At 40.2% G+C, this 12,190-nt stretch overlaps 1 protein-coding gene across 1 annotated transcript in view; it reads right to left on the bottom strand.

The window, feature by feature from the left end:
* Positions 1–12,190, bottom strand: part of USP13 (ubiquitin specific peptidase 13) — a 98,568-nt gene that overhangs the window by 24,415 nt on the left and 61,963 nt on the right. The window contains exons 11-15 of the mRNA XM_016128008.2: positions 10,614–10,739; positions 9,349–9,502; positions 7,172–7,346; positions 2,760–2,848; positions 377–499 (exon numbers count right to left, since the gene is read on the bottom strand). Coding sequence (XP_015983494.1) covers positions 377–499; positions 2,760–2,848; positions 7,172–7,346; positions 9,349–9,502; positions 10,614–10,739 — 667 coding nt within the window. The remainder of the gene's footprint in view (positions 1–376; positions 500–2,759; positions 2,849–7,171; positions 7,347–9,348; positions 9,503–10,613; positions 10,740–12,190) is intronic.

Below are 12,190 nucleotides of genomic sequence, written 5' to 3'. Positions count from 1 at the left end.
GGTTGCTCAGAGGTACTCCTGAATGACACAGCTCCCCTAGACTAAAATCCTTCTCTCCACAGGCGCTTCTGGGCAAAGTAGAGGGAGGAAAAGAGGCAAACTCAGAGGCAACATAACCTGAAAACTTTCTGGAGATTGGCTGCCTCTGTTGCCACTGATTTCCACAGGTCCACTTCAACTCATGATGGGTTTGTGTCTCTTCCATGTCTATTTTAAGTTTATGGATGCAGCCAGACCTCACTGCTGTGTATCTATTGTGGGTTATAACACAGGAAGGCAGCCAAGGGACAACAGAGGGGTGGGAGAAAAGTGACTATTCTAGCAGAGGAGGGTGGTGGGAACTGGAAGAGAACATCCTCCTGGAAGAAAGTGATACCTTTTGAGTCATCAGGAATGACTATGGGGGGGTTGATGTCCGGCAGTTCCTCCTCTCCCGGCTGTAACCCTCGAGCTCGGAGGTGGCTGATATCAAGTAGATCTGGCATATCAATAGAAACATCTGCAAAGTGAGAGAGATTACATTCACTGGAGCCTCCAAAACAATCACCTCCTAGAACCAGCACCAATAACTCTACGTGCATGTGTCTAGGCAGAGCTAAGGGAGGCTGTTCAATTCCCTGGGGTAATTAATCATTGGACCAGTAGACTCATAGAGACTGATTAGATTTTAACGGAGAACCAAGGGAAAGTACAGAGGGTGGCAGAATTTCACACTGAACAAGAGCAAATGGAATAAGCCAGAGGTCACAAACTGGCAGCCCCCAGACCATTTGTAGCCAGGGCGCTCTCTGTTTAATGTTTTTAAAATGTTAGCAACAAATTCCAATTTTTAAATCAGAAGATTTAATTTAAAAATCTAGATTTCCAGCATATCTTGAAAAACAGAGAGCTGTAGCATATTCTCATATGTGTACTTTCTGTCACAGACCCCACTGCTCACTATTGCCCCCATGGACCTGAGCATATTTGTGCTATTCTCATTCTTATGGTAGAAAAGTGTTTTCCTAACCCATGTCTTTTTGTAAAGTGACATACCCAAGAAAGATCAAGATAGCGAGCTATACATTTCTTATACCCAGCCCACTTCTTTAATTTACATCATCACCCTATCCTTGTTAGACATTTGAGTTTGCAACTGCTAGTTTATGCCTTTTCTCAGATCATGAAGAGTAATGTAATTTAACTAAGGTAATTAAAAAAAAAAGATTGACATTTTAAAGAAATTACTTGAATCTCAAGTATATTATTCTTGGGATACAATTTTTTTAACATCTCAGCTCAGTTGTTACTGTGTTGACTTACTCAAATATAAAATTTATCAGTCTAATATCCTGTTGAGATTTAGTATTGCCTATATTCAGGCATAATAATAAATGGGCTCAAAGGTAGGTATAGGATATGTCTCTTGGGCTAGCTAACAGAATCTGAGAATACTATCCCCCAAAGCAGTTATGATGTCAGGTAGATAAATCTATTTTAAAACAATACCCCCAAAAAAGGCTTAGTTAAATATATATACATAAATCTCGAGGGACATAAAAAAAACAAACATAATATCTGGCTTACAAAATCAATACAATTATTCCTCAACAGAAAAACTGAGGTTCATTAAAGAAAGTTTTTGGACTCCTTTAAATTCAACATGTCTATGAAAGCTCATCGGAATATCTGTTCCTTGATAGGAATTCCAAGGATAAAGAAAAATAAGAAAACTGTTTCCAAAGCAATTCAAAGCCTTAAAAGTCCATTTCCTCCCAAGTACTGCCCAAGTCCATGAAGGAAAGGCTGAGTGATGAGCATCCTGCCCTCTGTCCTCCTTCCTGCCCACAAAATTATTTCCACCAAGAAGAGTGAAATTTGCCACAGAATCAGTCACAGCCCAACATAATGATACATAGCAAACAAGTGCTGTATCAACTGTTAGAGCTGGAGACTTCTGGGAAATCACTCCAGCCAATTTTTCATTCTCTTTAACTATCCTCTGCAAATGAACAAAGGAGTACTTGATTAACCAGTATAAAACTTGAGTTGTTTTTTAAATACTAAGAAACATAAAAACTTTAAAAGACTGGTAAACAGTCTGAGGTACTTGCCCAATAACATGCTTGATCATGACAGTGGGAAAAATGTTCTCATGTACTGTCTGGAATGTTAACCTCTAACAATGCTGAAGGGCTTTTAAAATTAGCAAGAAAACTCAATTAAGCCAAAGTCACATCCCTTTTTTGACTGTGTAACGCAATTGACTATACTCATTTTATTATTTATAAGATTTGTATAATTTAAGAGAATGTCATTAGCCACACCTGCCTGCTTCAGAAGCAGAGGAGAGATGCTAAGAGGAGAATGTGTGTTCAGTTACTGGACTTGCACCTCCAAGTATGGTCTTTGGACTAGCAACACCAGCATCACCTGGGAGCTTGCCCCACCCAGACCTGATGAATCGGCATCTGCATTTTACCGAGATCCCAGGTAGTGCTACTGTTTGGAAAGCATTGTTTATTTGATAATATGGGGGACCTGTTTTCACTCCTAGAATCCACTCATTGCAGATCCCATTACTTCAGAGGTGGCTTAGCATGTGGTAATTTTATCATCAGTGCATATCGTATTTCTCTTCAAAAGAGAAAGGTGGGACTAATGGAAAAAGAATGAAATGGAACTGTTCTTGGTAGCCAGCTACATGAACTCTTTCACATACCATGTTTTGTATATGGCTAATTTGATGTCTTAAGCGAAAGCATGCAAAATATACCTACCAAATTTTTTGGGAACCCAGTCAAGACCAAAAGTGAACTTCTTTATCTGCACTACCAAGTATTCAGGGAATGAGGCAAAGCGAGATGTTCTGGGAAACACAAAGAGATTATATCAATGAAACAAGACAATAAGAATTATGAATACAGTTCATGAAGCATCACAAGCTTTGTTCAAGGCATACCTGGCAGTTCCAATGACTTAACTGAAAAGGAGAAATGCAGACATAAGCTGATAAACACTCACCCACTCCTGCTCATTCATCTTGGCCTTTTCCTAAGAAATAAAATGTTTAATGTAGGAGAATGTTGTCCCTTGAAAATTATTTAGGGCCCATTGCAAAACTATTACTTTTATTTACTGTGGCATTTTATGCTTCTGAATAATGCTTTTCAACCCTAAATATTAGTTTTTTCTAAAACCCTTGCTGGAATTTAGTATATATGTGTGTAGGTGTGTGTGGGCATGTGTACATTATGCGTTTGTATGTGGGGTTTCAAGACTCTCCCCAAGCAATCCTGATACCTCCGCTACCACTGAGAATTACTATCTTACAGCACAAAATTGGCATAATGAGGGTTTTATGGAACTTTGGTTGAGGCTATTAGAAATGGCCACATGGAACTTAAAGGTATATATATATTATGGATATCTAAAATATTTAAATCTGTACCTTAAATTTTAAAATTAATACATATGGTCAATGTATTGAGTTGCCCTTCAAATTTTCAGAAAGATAAATTGCCTGGACTTGAGTTTGACAATTTTATGCACAGACTTTTTACTTTGTACAGCAAATTCATCCCCTGGTTCCAACCCATTCTGTATTTACTATCTTGGTTCTAACAACCATTTCTATCTGAGCGTCAATGTGGGTGTGGTAAATATATGTAAAAAAGAGAATGAGCTGTTGATAGGTACCATAGATACTTCTCAAAATAAAAGATTCTAGAACCCTTCCCCCCAAAATCCACCTTCCACATCTAAGTTACCAACTTCTCCTTGGAACACAGCCTCCCAGAATTCAGAAAACAAATGCACTGCTGCCCCCTAGTGAGGAAAAGAAGGCACAGTACAGGGACAGAGTACCGAAAAGACAGAAATTTGGGTTTTGGATATGCTACTTAGTACACTCCAAATCTGGTCAAATCACTGACCCTCCCTGACGTTCCATTTTCACATCTACAAAATGAATTTATTAATAATAGCTACATTCCAGGGCTGTACAATGTTCCTGCAATTATTTGAAACCACCTGGCACACTAGAATATACTGTTTATACTTAAGGAATTAGCATGATTATTTTGTCATGAAAGAAACAGAATCCATGAGGCCTTGGACACTGACTTAGTCTGTCACTGACCCGTATTTTGCCCCAGGCAAGTGGCTTAACCAATCTGTATCTCAAATTCTCCATCACAATGATGGTAGAAAGGTACAGGCAATAATATAAGGGAGCTCTTCAAAAAAACAGGAGCTTAACCACCCTAAAGAACAATCTATTTTGATTCCGGCTCACTCTCCAGAAGTTATGTATTATCTCTAAGTTTTCCTATCTTCTGAGAAGCAAGCAGTAATAAACATTACTCTTATTTAAATATAACTAAATCCTCAATTTCACCAAAACCCAGCAAACTCAACTAATGTAAAAATGTCACTTCTCTGGCCTCTTTCTCTTACATTAGCTTAAAATCTAGAAAATAAATAACAGTGAAATCAACCAAAAGTCACTAGTAAATCAGTGAGTTCCAAATGTGGTTGAGGAGCCCCAAGACTCTTGCGGTTGCTCTGTGATCAGTATCTGGGTGAGGTATCAGCTGACAGGTAACACCATGGCTTGGGGGGTTGTGGAAGGAACTCAAGGGTGAGGTAGGATAGGGGAGGGGGAATAATTTAACACTTTCTTATGGGTAACTACCTATCTGAGAGTACCAGAAAGCAGTTAGCTAGCTATATGGTGCCCACATTGCATCTGCCCTGTTGGGTAAACGTATTTCAGTCATCTTTGTAACCTCTACATTCTCAAGTTGAATCACACCCATAGTAACTGTGCAATAAATATGTGTTCATATCAATCTCAAAACTAATACTTTGCATTCACTGATTGCAGGTTTGGGACATCAAGTTTATTAGTTTATGAAGCACTTACTCCTAGGTTTCTAAAATTAATTCCTGAAATTACAATTTTTCTCAAAAAGTTATGTTTTTAATAAAGTCCATTAGAATGTAAATCATTCAAAAAGATCTAGGTAGACACACAGCAAATTCACCTCAAAGAATTGTTATGGAAATTAAATGAGTTAAGACATATAAAGTACTTAGAACAGTGCCTGACAAGACAATTGTGTTGTTGATTACATTAAATATGTCAATTGTTCACTAGTTACAATAAAGGCAAAAATACTAAGAAAAAACTTATTTAAAGAAAACATACAACCTGTCCCTTCCCCCGCCCCACCACTACCACCAAATTAAGATTGTCTAGTGTATTGAAAACTGGCAGCTAAAAACAAAACAAAAACAATTCTATCCCTTCCATTAAATATGGTGAAAATAATTAATCAACCACTTATAAATTACATAATCCAAGAAAAAAAAAAGGAAAGATGAAAATAATGGTAATAATGGACACTGGGTAGTGACTTCGCCCCGGGAAGGGAACAGAAGAGAAGAATCCAAATCTTTTGACCACTAGGGCAGGGGTCAGAGACTCTGTCTCCGTGGAAAACTAATGCTTTCCACCTCCACTTTAAAGGTGGGCCTTTTCCAGGTGATCAGAAGACCCCTTCCTGCAGGCCAGTATTAGAATATGTCGCACCCTGTCCTTCTAAGATGTGAATGCACTTTTCTGAAGAATAGAAAAAGTGTGGCTAAGTGGACGGGCAAACGAAGAACACTGTGCAGAGCACACCTGATGCTGGAGGCTTTCCAGGCTGCCAGGTCCCCAGATCACTCCCACCTCCCATACAGCATCGGAATTAAAGTGCGAAGAAAAAAAGATAGATATTTGAGGAATCTTCAGCTACTCTCAATACTGAAAGTAAAAAAAAAAAATAAAAATCAACAACACATCCCACACCTTAAACATACACAATGTTATATGTCAATTATATCTCAAGCTGGGGAGAAAAATTTTTTTAATTGTAATAGTGTGTAGATTTCTAACTGTCCAAGGATGTCTCCGAGTTGAAAGAAGCTATTCTCACATGGTTAACACGCCAACTCACCAACTATCTGCAAGGACACATGTGTGCACACGCACACATGCACACCCTAAAACTGAGCAGGCCTAGGATGAAAACTTACCCTGTGATAGATAACTGATAACTGAATGAACTACTATTAATCCTCATTTGAATATGAAGAACCTTTTTTAAAAATTATTTTAAGAAAATATGGTCTTTTTTTAGCTTCTAAAATAAATTTTTTGTTTTCTCACTTTTAATACATGAAGTCGATCACTGAAACAAAGAGGAAACCTGAGCCTGAGGGATGGCTGCTGCGGAGAATAAGTAATTTAGGTTTGACTATTACTTGAGGTTGAGATAAAAACAGACAGCAGTAGCTCTTCCATCCTTCTATCTGCTTTATATCAACCAGAGCTCGATTTTAGCCTAGAAGGAAAAAGGCTAAAGAATATCTAAAACTAGTGAAATTCCCAAACTTTCAGAGCCCTCACCCCCATTTTAAGTACTCTTTTTCCAATTATATGAAGTGTGTTGGCAAGGACCCGACCGTATAAAATCAACTAAAGTGTCGAGTGGAGAAAAAAACAAATTTTATGTACCTGACAATGAGGCTGACGATGCAGAAATAGAACATCTGCTGCCTAAGTCCCAAGTGGCTCATTTGAACATGTTTAGGAGCCCTAATGTCTGCTCTGAGATGCCCCAAGACCCCCGGCCTGCAGGTAGGAACACAGTCGACCGAGCCCTAAGCCAAATCTTTGATTATGGAATTAAAATCTATCCCAGTGCAGTTTAAATATTGAAGACTGTCATACATATTTTTGTAACTTCATTAATATCATTTTTGCCATGGGGGAATGGGATCTTGGTTACACTTTCTGGGATGTATGGATGGATGGATGGACAGATAGATAGATAGATAGCAAATTCCTAATAGAAGGATAAAACACAACTTCTCTTAAAAAAAAAAAAAAGAAAAAAAGGAAAAAAGAAAAGCATTTTTCTACCGAGTATGTAATATAGATTATAAGCCTGTTTTATTGAATAGGACTCACACAAGTGAGGTCTATGATAACTAGGGCTGTGTAAATCATACTCCCATCTCACCACACAGGAACAAGCATGCACACTCCTACAACAACCTGCCACCTCTACCCTACCCCAGTTCCCCTCTCAGGCTCCCGCCTTACCTACTACCGCACAAGCACACACACATACACACTTACTTCACTCCTGCAGATTTTGCCTGTAGGGCGCTGCTCCAGAAATCATCAACGTTCTCTGGTTCAGAAAAGGCCTGAAGGCAGGCACTAAACGGTATCTTGGCCCGAACCAACTCAGGAAGGGGTCTTCTGTTTGCTTCTGCTTCCCTTCTCGTTAATTCATAGGCGATCAGTTCATCTGAGTAAAAGAGCAAATGAATGATTCTGCAATCACTCTTACCTTCCTGAAATGAAAAACACCGGCTTCAGACAATCTTCCCCAAAGGCTTCTGGGCTGGCATAGGGTTGCTTGCTTGCTGCCCTTCGCTGATCCGGAGAAGCCCAGTAAGGCTGTTCTAAGGTTGTCTTTAGAGTGGCACTGACAGGCTACATCAAGCCATTCATATTTTTTGACCTGTTCCCCTTTGAGATTGACAAGAGGGAACTATGAACTCTGGCCCAGATGAGAGGCCAGAGTGATGTGTGTGATATAAGTTATGCATGAACCTGGTTTCTCATTTATCTAGAGGTCAAGGTTGGTTTACCCAAACACCACCCTCCAATCACAAAGTCTTTAAACCGGAGAATTTCACACTGAAAGAGACCCAAGGGCTCACCTCTTCCCAGGCCCTTCACAATGATTACGAGGTCACGGAGGGTGTGAGCCAAGGAGCAGGAGGAACTATAAGGACTGTAGTTTTACAGGGCACACAACCTGTGATACTGACACAGCCCAGAGAACTTCAGGAGGGGCTGCCCAAAGCCTCAGATATCAGAGCACCCAACCTAGAATGCCCTTCTACACTATCCCTGCTCAAATGATTAACTACCAGGGGAAAAAGAAGTAAGTACACTGTGAAGTTCCCAAGAATCAACAAATCTGCTCTTGAAAACTACCTGTAAATCAAAATTTTATGTAGGTTTTGAGTGGGCCCTTCTGGGAATTCCTTTAGTGTTACCAAAAAAAAAAAAAAAAAAATCACTCCTGATTCTATTTTTAGGCAGACAAATGCAGTCATGTATTTTCTTAAACACATCTGACTATGCTTTTAAAATTTATACCCCAGTACACCATCAGTTTATGATGTACTTATATCTAGGATGCTAGCTAGCATTGTTCCCAATGATCAATATCTGGAGACAAAATTGTCAATCTCCTTCCTGAAGAGTTACCACTCATAAATAATAAATAGTGAGTTAGAAAGGATCATAATACTGAACAGAACATGTGAGTCAGTGCACCCAAGGTTAGCAAGAGAAAGCAATTAAGCCTAGTTATAAAAAGGAAGCAAACCACAGACACTCCCTCATCTCTATCTTGTATAAAGGGTAAGAATTTAAAAACTGGTCAAAAGCTTTAGGAGCTCATAGAAAACAGAAACCAGTTTACCTTAAAATCATCATAACCATCACTTTCCAATTAGCACAATAAAGTGACTCTCTCCCTCGTCCCCCCAAAAAAGAGGAAAAAGGGCACCCAGGGACCTTTGGACTTTATAGAAATGACCCATTCACAGAACAGAAGCTACCTAGCATACCTTTTTCTGCTTCTAAAATGTTAATTCTAAGTAAAATCATTTCTCTGTTCTGCCTGGAAAGAACTAGATTAGACTGACCAAAGGAATCTTCCCTCAGACCCCGACTTGACTACAGTATCTGCCTTCCCCCCACTTCCAAAGTCCAGTCCAGAGACCCTTCTAATGGGTGTTGGTCCTATAAAAAGCCCTGCCACACTTCGTCTGCAAAAGGCATTGGACATACTCAGATGCCAAAGGTGGGTTATGTTAAGAGATTGCTACTTAAATGTTTCACATCAAAAAATGCATTTCTGATCATTTCCATCAGGCTTTATAGCACAACCTATGAGTGATAATGTTGAAGAATTTTCCAAATGAAGTATTACAAATATTTTCCCCCAAATTAAGCTGACTCCAAGCCAACCAAATTGGTCAAATTCATAGGCACTAAACTATGTTCCATACATAACAATTCTGCAGAAATTTTGATGGAGTTGACTCTTCTCAAAAGAAAGTCACATGGGGACTGAGGAAAAGATGAAAAGAGACGTACAAACCAGACACCATCCAGGCAGGGTCTACTGCTGATAGAACTGTGCAGTGGATTAATTTGCATGATCTCTGCTTTGAAGGTTTTCACATATAAACAAGCACACTGCTAATTTCCCACTTTTGAACCTTTACCTTTGTTGGTTGCTGCCTCCATGGCAACAGGTAACTGCATCAGGTAATCCACCCTCTCCATATAGCGGACTTTTCGGGTCTGACAGCACTGAATCCGTTCTTCCACCAAAAACCGAAAAACATCACTTGGGTTTTCCGAGCCAATGCGGTTCCTCTGAAGGTTGGATTATATCAGGTTAGTGAACTTACAGATATTAACCAATACATAAAAATTAGCATAAAATCAAATATAACTCGGGTACAAAGACCTGGTATTATAAAACATTCTCTCTGGGCATGCCATTTCACCAGGGTACTTTAAAAGCAAAACACTGGCATTTACCTAAAGTCCCAAAAAGGGGACTTTAAGTTATGATTCAGCATGTGAATTATTATTATGTAGCCATTAAAAGTCCCGGGAGAGGACTTGACCTAGACAGAAGAAAGGAGATGAAGGAGCCAAACTAAAGAGAAAGGGGAAAAATAAAGGACACCCTAAAAAATTTAAGGCCAGGTATGATGTAATTATATTAATGCATTCATATGAATTACATACAAACAAAAAAAGATATCACTCTATATTCGAATATGTAATTATGTGGCGAAATGTTCAGAGCAGGTTAAGTGAAAAACATTGCTTAGAAACAGCATGTAGGGAATTAATAAGTGTGCCTGGAAAATGACGAGTAGTCAGACACCCAAATGTTAACCTTGGTTGTTTGTAGGGGCTGGTATTATTGGTGATTACGATTTTTTTTCCTTTGTATTTTTCTACGTTTCCACAAAGAATACATGTTTAATCCGGGAGAAAAAAAAATGGTTTTTTAAGAGGGGAGGAAAAGGACTTTAATCATGAATTCTCAGTGGCTTTTAAAAACCACAGAGTGTAATGTGATTCGACTCTGCTGTGAGCAAAGTATGATCATCTCTGAGTGGTGGCAGGAGGATACCAAACACCACACAGGACTCTCAAAAAGCTTTGTCACCAAAAAAAAGAAGAAGAAAGAAGAAGAAGAAGAAAGAAGAAGAAGAGGAAGAGGAGGAGGAGGAGAAGGAGTAAATGAAATACCTGAGAGAACAGGGAGACTCAGAAGTGCCTAGAAAACATGGCATGAGGCACATCAGGTGGGCTGAGCAGAAAGCCTCGAAGAAGACAAAGGATTCTGATCAAGCTTGGAGATGTAGGTGAGGGGGCGGGGGCATTCTGGCCAAGCCAGAGTGAACTGCACTTAGAGGCTGGGCACACTTCGTACAACCCTTTTGAGCATTTTTGAAGACTGACTCACCTCTACTAAATTCACCAGGTGCAAGAAAAATTCCTGGGCATCTTGCTGTCTATTAGAGGAGAATTCCGGATGACTCTTGCTTACAAAGGCCTTAAACATGCGTGGAGAGATCCCATTCTGTTGAGGCTAAAATAGAAAAATAAAATCAACTTGAAATACTTTCATACACATGAACAACACAAAGTAGAAAGCGCAGTGGGGAGTACCTCAAGTCCCAATTTTCAGATGAAGAAACCAAAGCCCACTGAAGGTAAATAATGATAACGCTAACATGCATTGGATGTTTTTAGTACATACCAGGCATCGCACTCCAAACCTGTTCTGAGAATAGGATGAGACTCTTCCTGTTAACTCGAAACTAAAGACTCAAAACTAAAAATCCCCTTCCTAAAGAGAGACACTAGGCCCATCCTCACTGGACTAACTACACAGTGGCCAAACTAGTCCATTAGAGCCCATTTCAGAGCAGACGAGAGCTGCATTAGGAAGGGGCATCTGAAGCAAGTTATAGGAGAGGTGAGCTCTACAGCATCTCCCTTCCCTCCCCATAAAGAATATGAGAGAACCCCTCATAGAAACTAGGGTACTTGGAATAAAAAGAAATGGTATAACCACTGCGGAGTTGCTCATGAGCACAGGGAGTTCTCAGGAGTACGCCCCTCACCAGGAGAAGTGGAAGGAGGCTGGCTGCGGCTGCTAGGATGGCAGAGCGAAAAGAGCAGGCAGTAGGGACATTTTTGGCAGGACAAGGACATGTGAACTTTCCCCAAAGGCTAAAAGCATAGCTCAGAAGACAGCCAGGGTCCTCCAGAAAGGACAATGCATAAGATGATGGAAGGTCAGCTGGCCAAGGAGTCTCAGGGCAGGATCTGGGGTGGAGGCGTCAAAGCATTAGCTGGACAGGTCATTAGGAAAGATCCTGTCCTTATGGAGGTCCTTAAGGGGACGAGTGGGGGTTGGAGGGCATATCTAAAGAAGCACTAATGTGTCCTCACAAAAAGGCCAGCCATGACAGAAGACACATGGCAGTCAAGAGGGAGACAAACACACTAGCCTGGTGAGAGGCTCTGCCTCCTCTCCAACCTTCCCATCCCCTTGATCCTTGACTGTAGTGGAGCAAGGACAAAGAATTACCAGAGGATGCCGACGCTGACCCTGCTACATTGCTGGTTTCTGAGACTTCCAAATTCGGTAGGGGGAAGAAGCTTTAAATTAGCTTTGATGTGAACTGGACTTTTTATTGCTGGTAATGTGCAGGAAATCTAGGTGATCTGCCTGAGATGCTCTGAAGAGGCAGAATAGGAAGAGTCCACATGGCCCCTGAGGACAGGAACGGGCTCATGATAATGCTATTTCCTGAGTCTCCTCCAAGTTCAGCCCATCTAATAATAGTGCTACACGTCACCACATTTAATACTCACAACAGCCCTATAAAGAAGGTACTACTGTTACCCCCATTTGATCACTAGGGGAACTGAGACTGGCAGAGAAGTGCCAGATAGGTCTTCAGACCTTACGAGACCAAATTACCATGTAGCTAACAAAGAACAGAACCAGAATGGACTTCAGGTTCTGAT

The sequence above is a fragment of the Rousettus aegyptiacus genome, unplaced genomic scaffold (assembly GCF_014176215.1).
Source record: "Rousettus aegyptiacus isolate mRouAeg1 unplaced genomic scaffold, mRouAeg1.p scaffold_m13_p_4, whole genome shotgun sequence".
Taxonomy (NCBI): Eukaryota; Metazoa; Chordata; class Mammalia; order Chiroptera; family Pteropodidae; genus Rousettus; species Rousettus aegyptiacus.
This window is presented reverse-complemented; position numbering and strand designations above follow the sequence as displayed.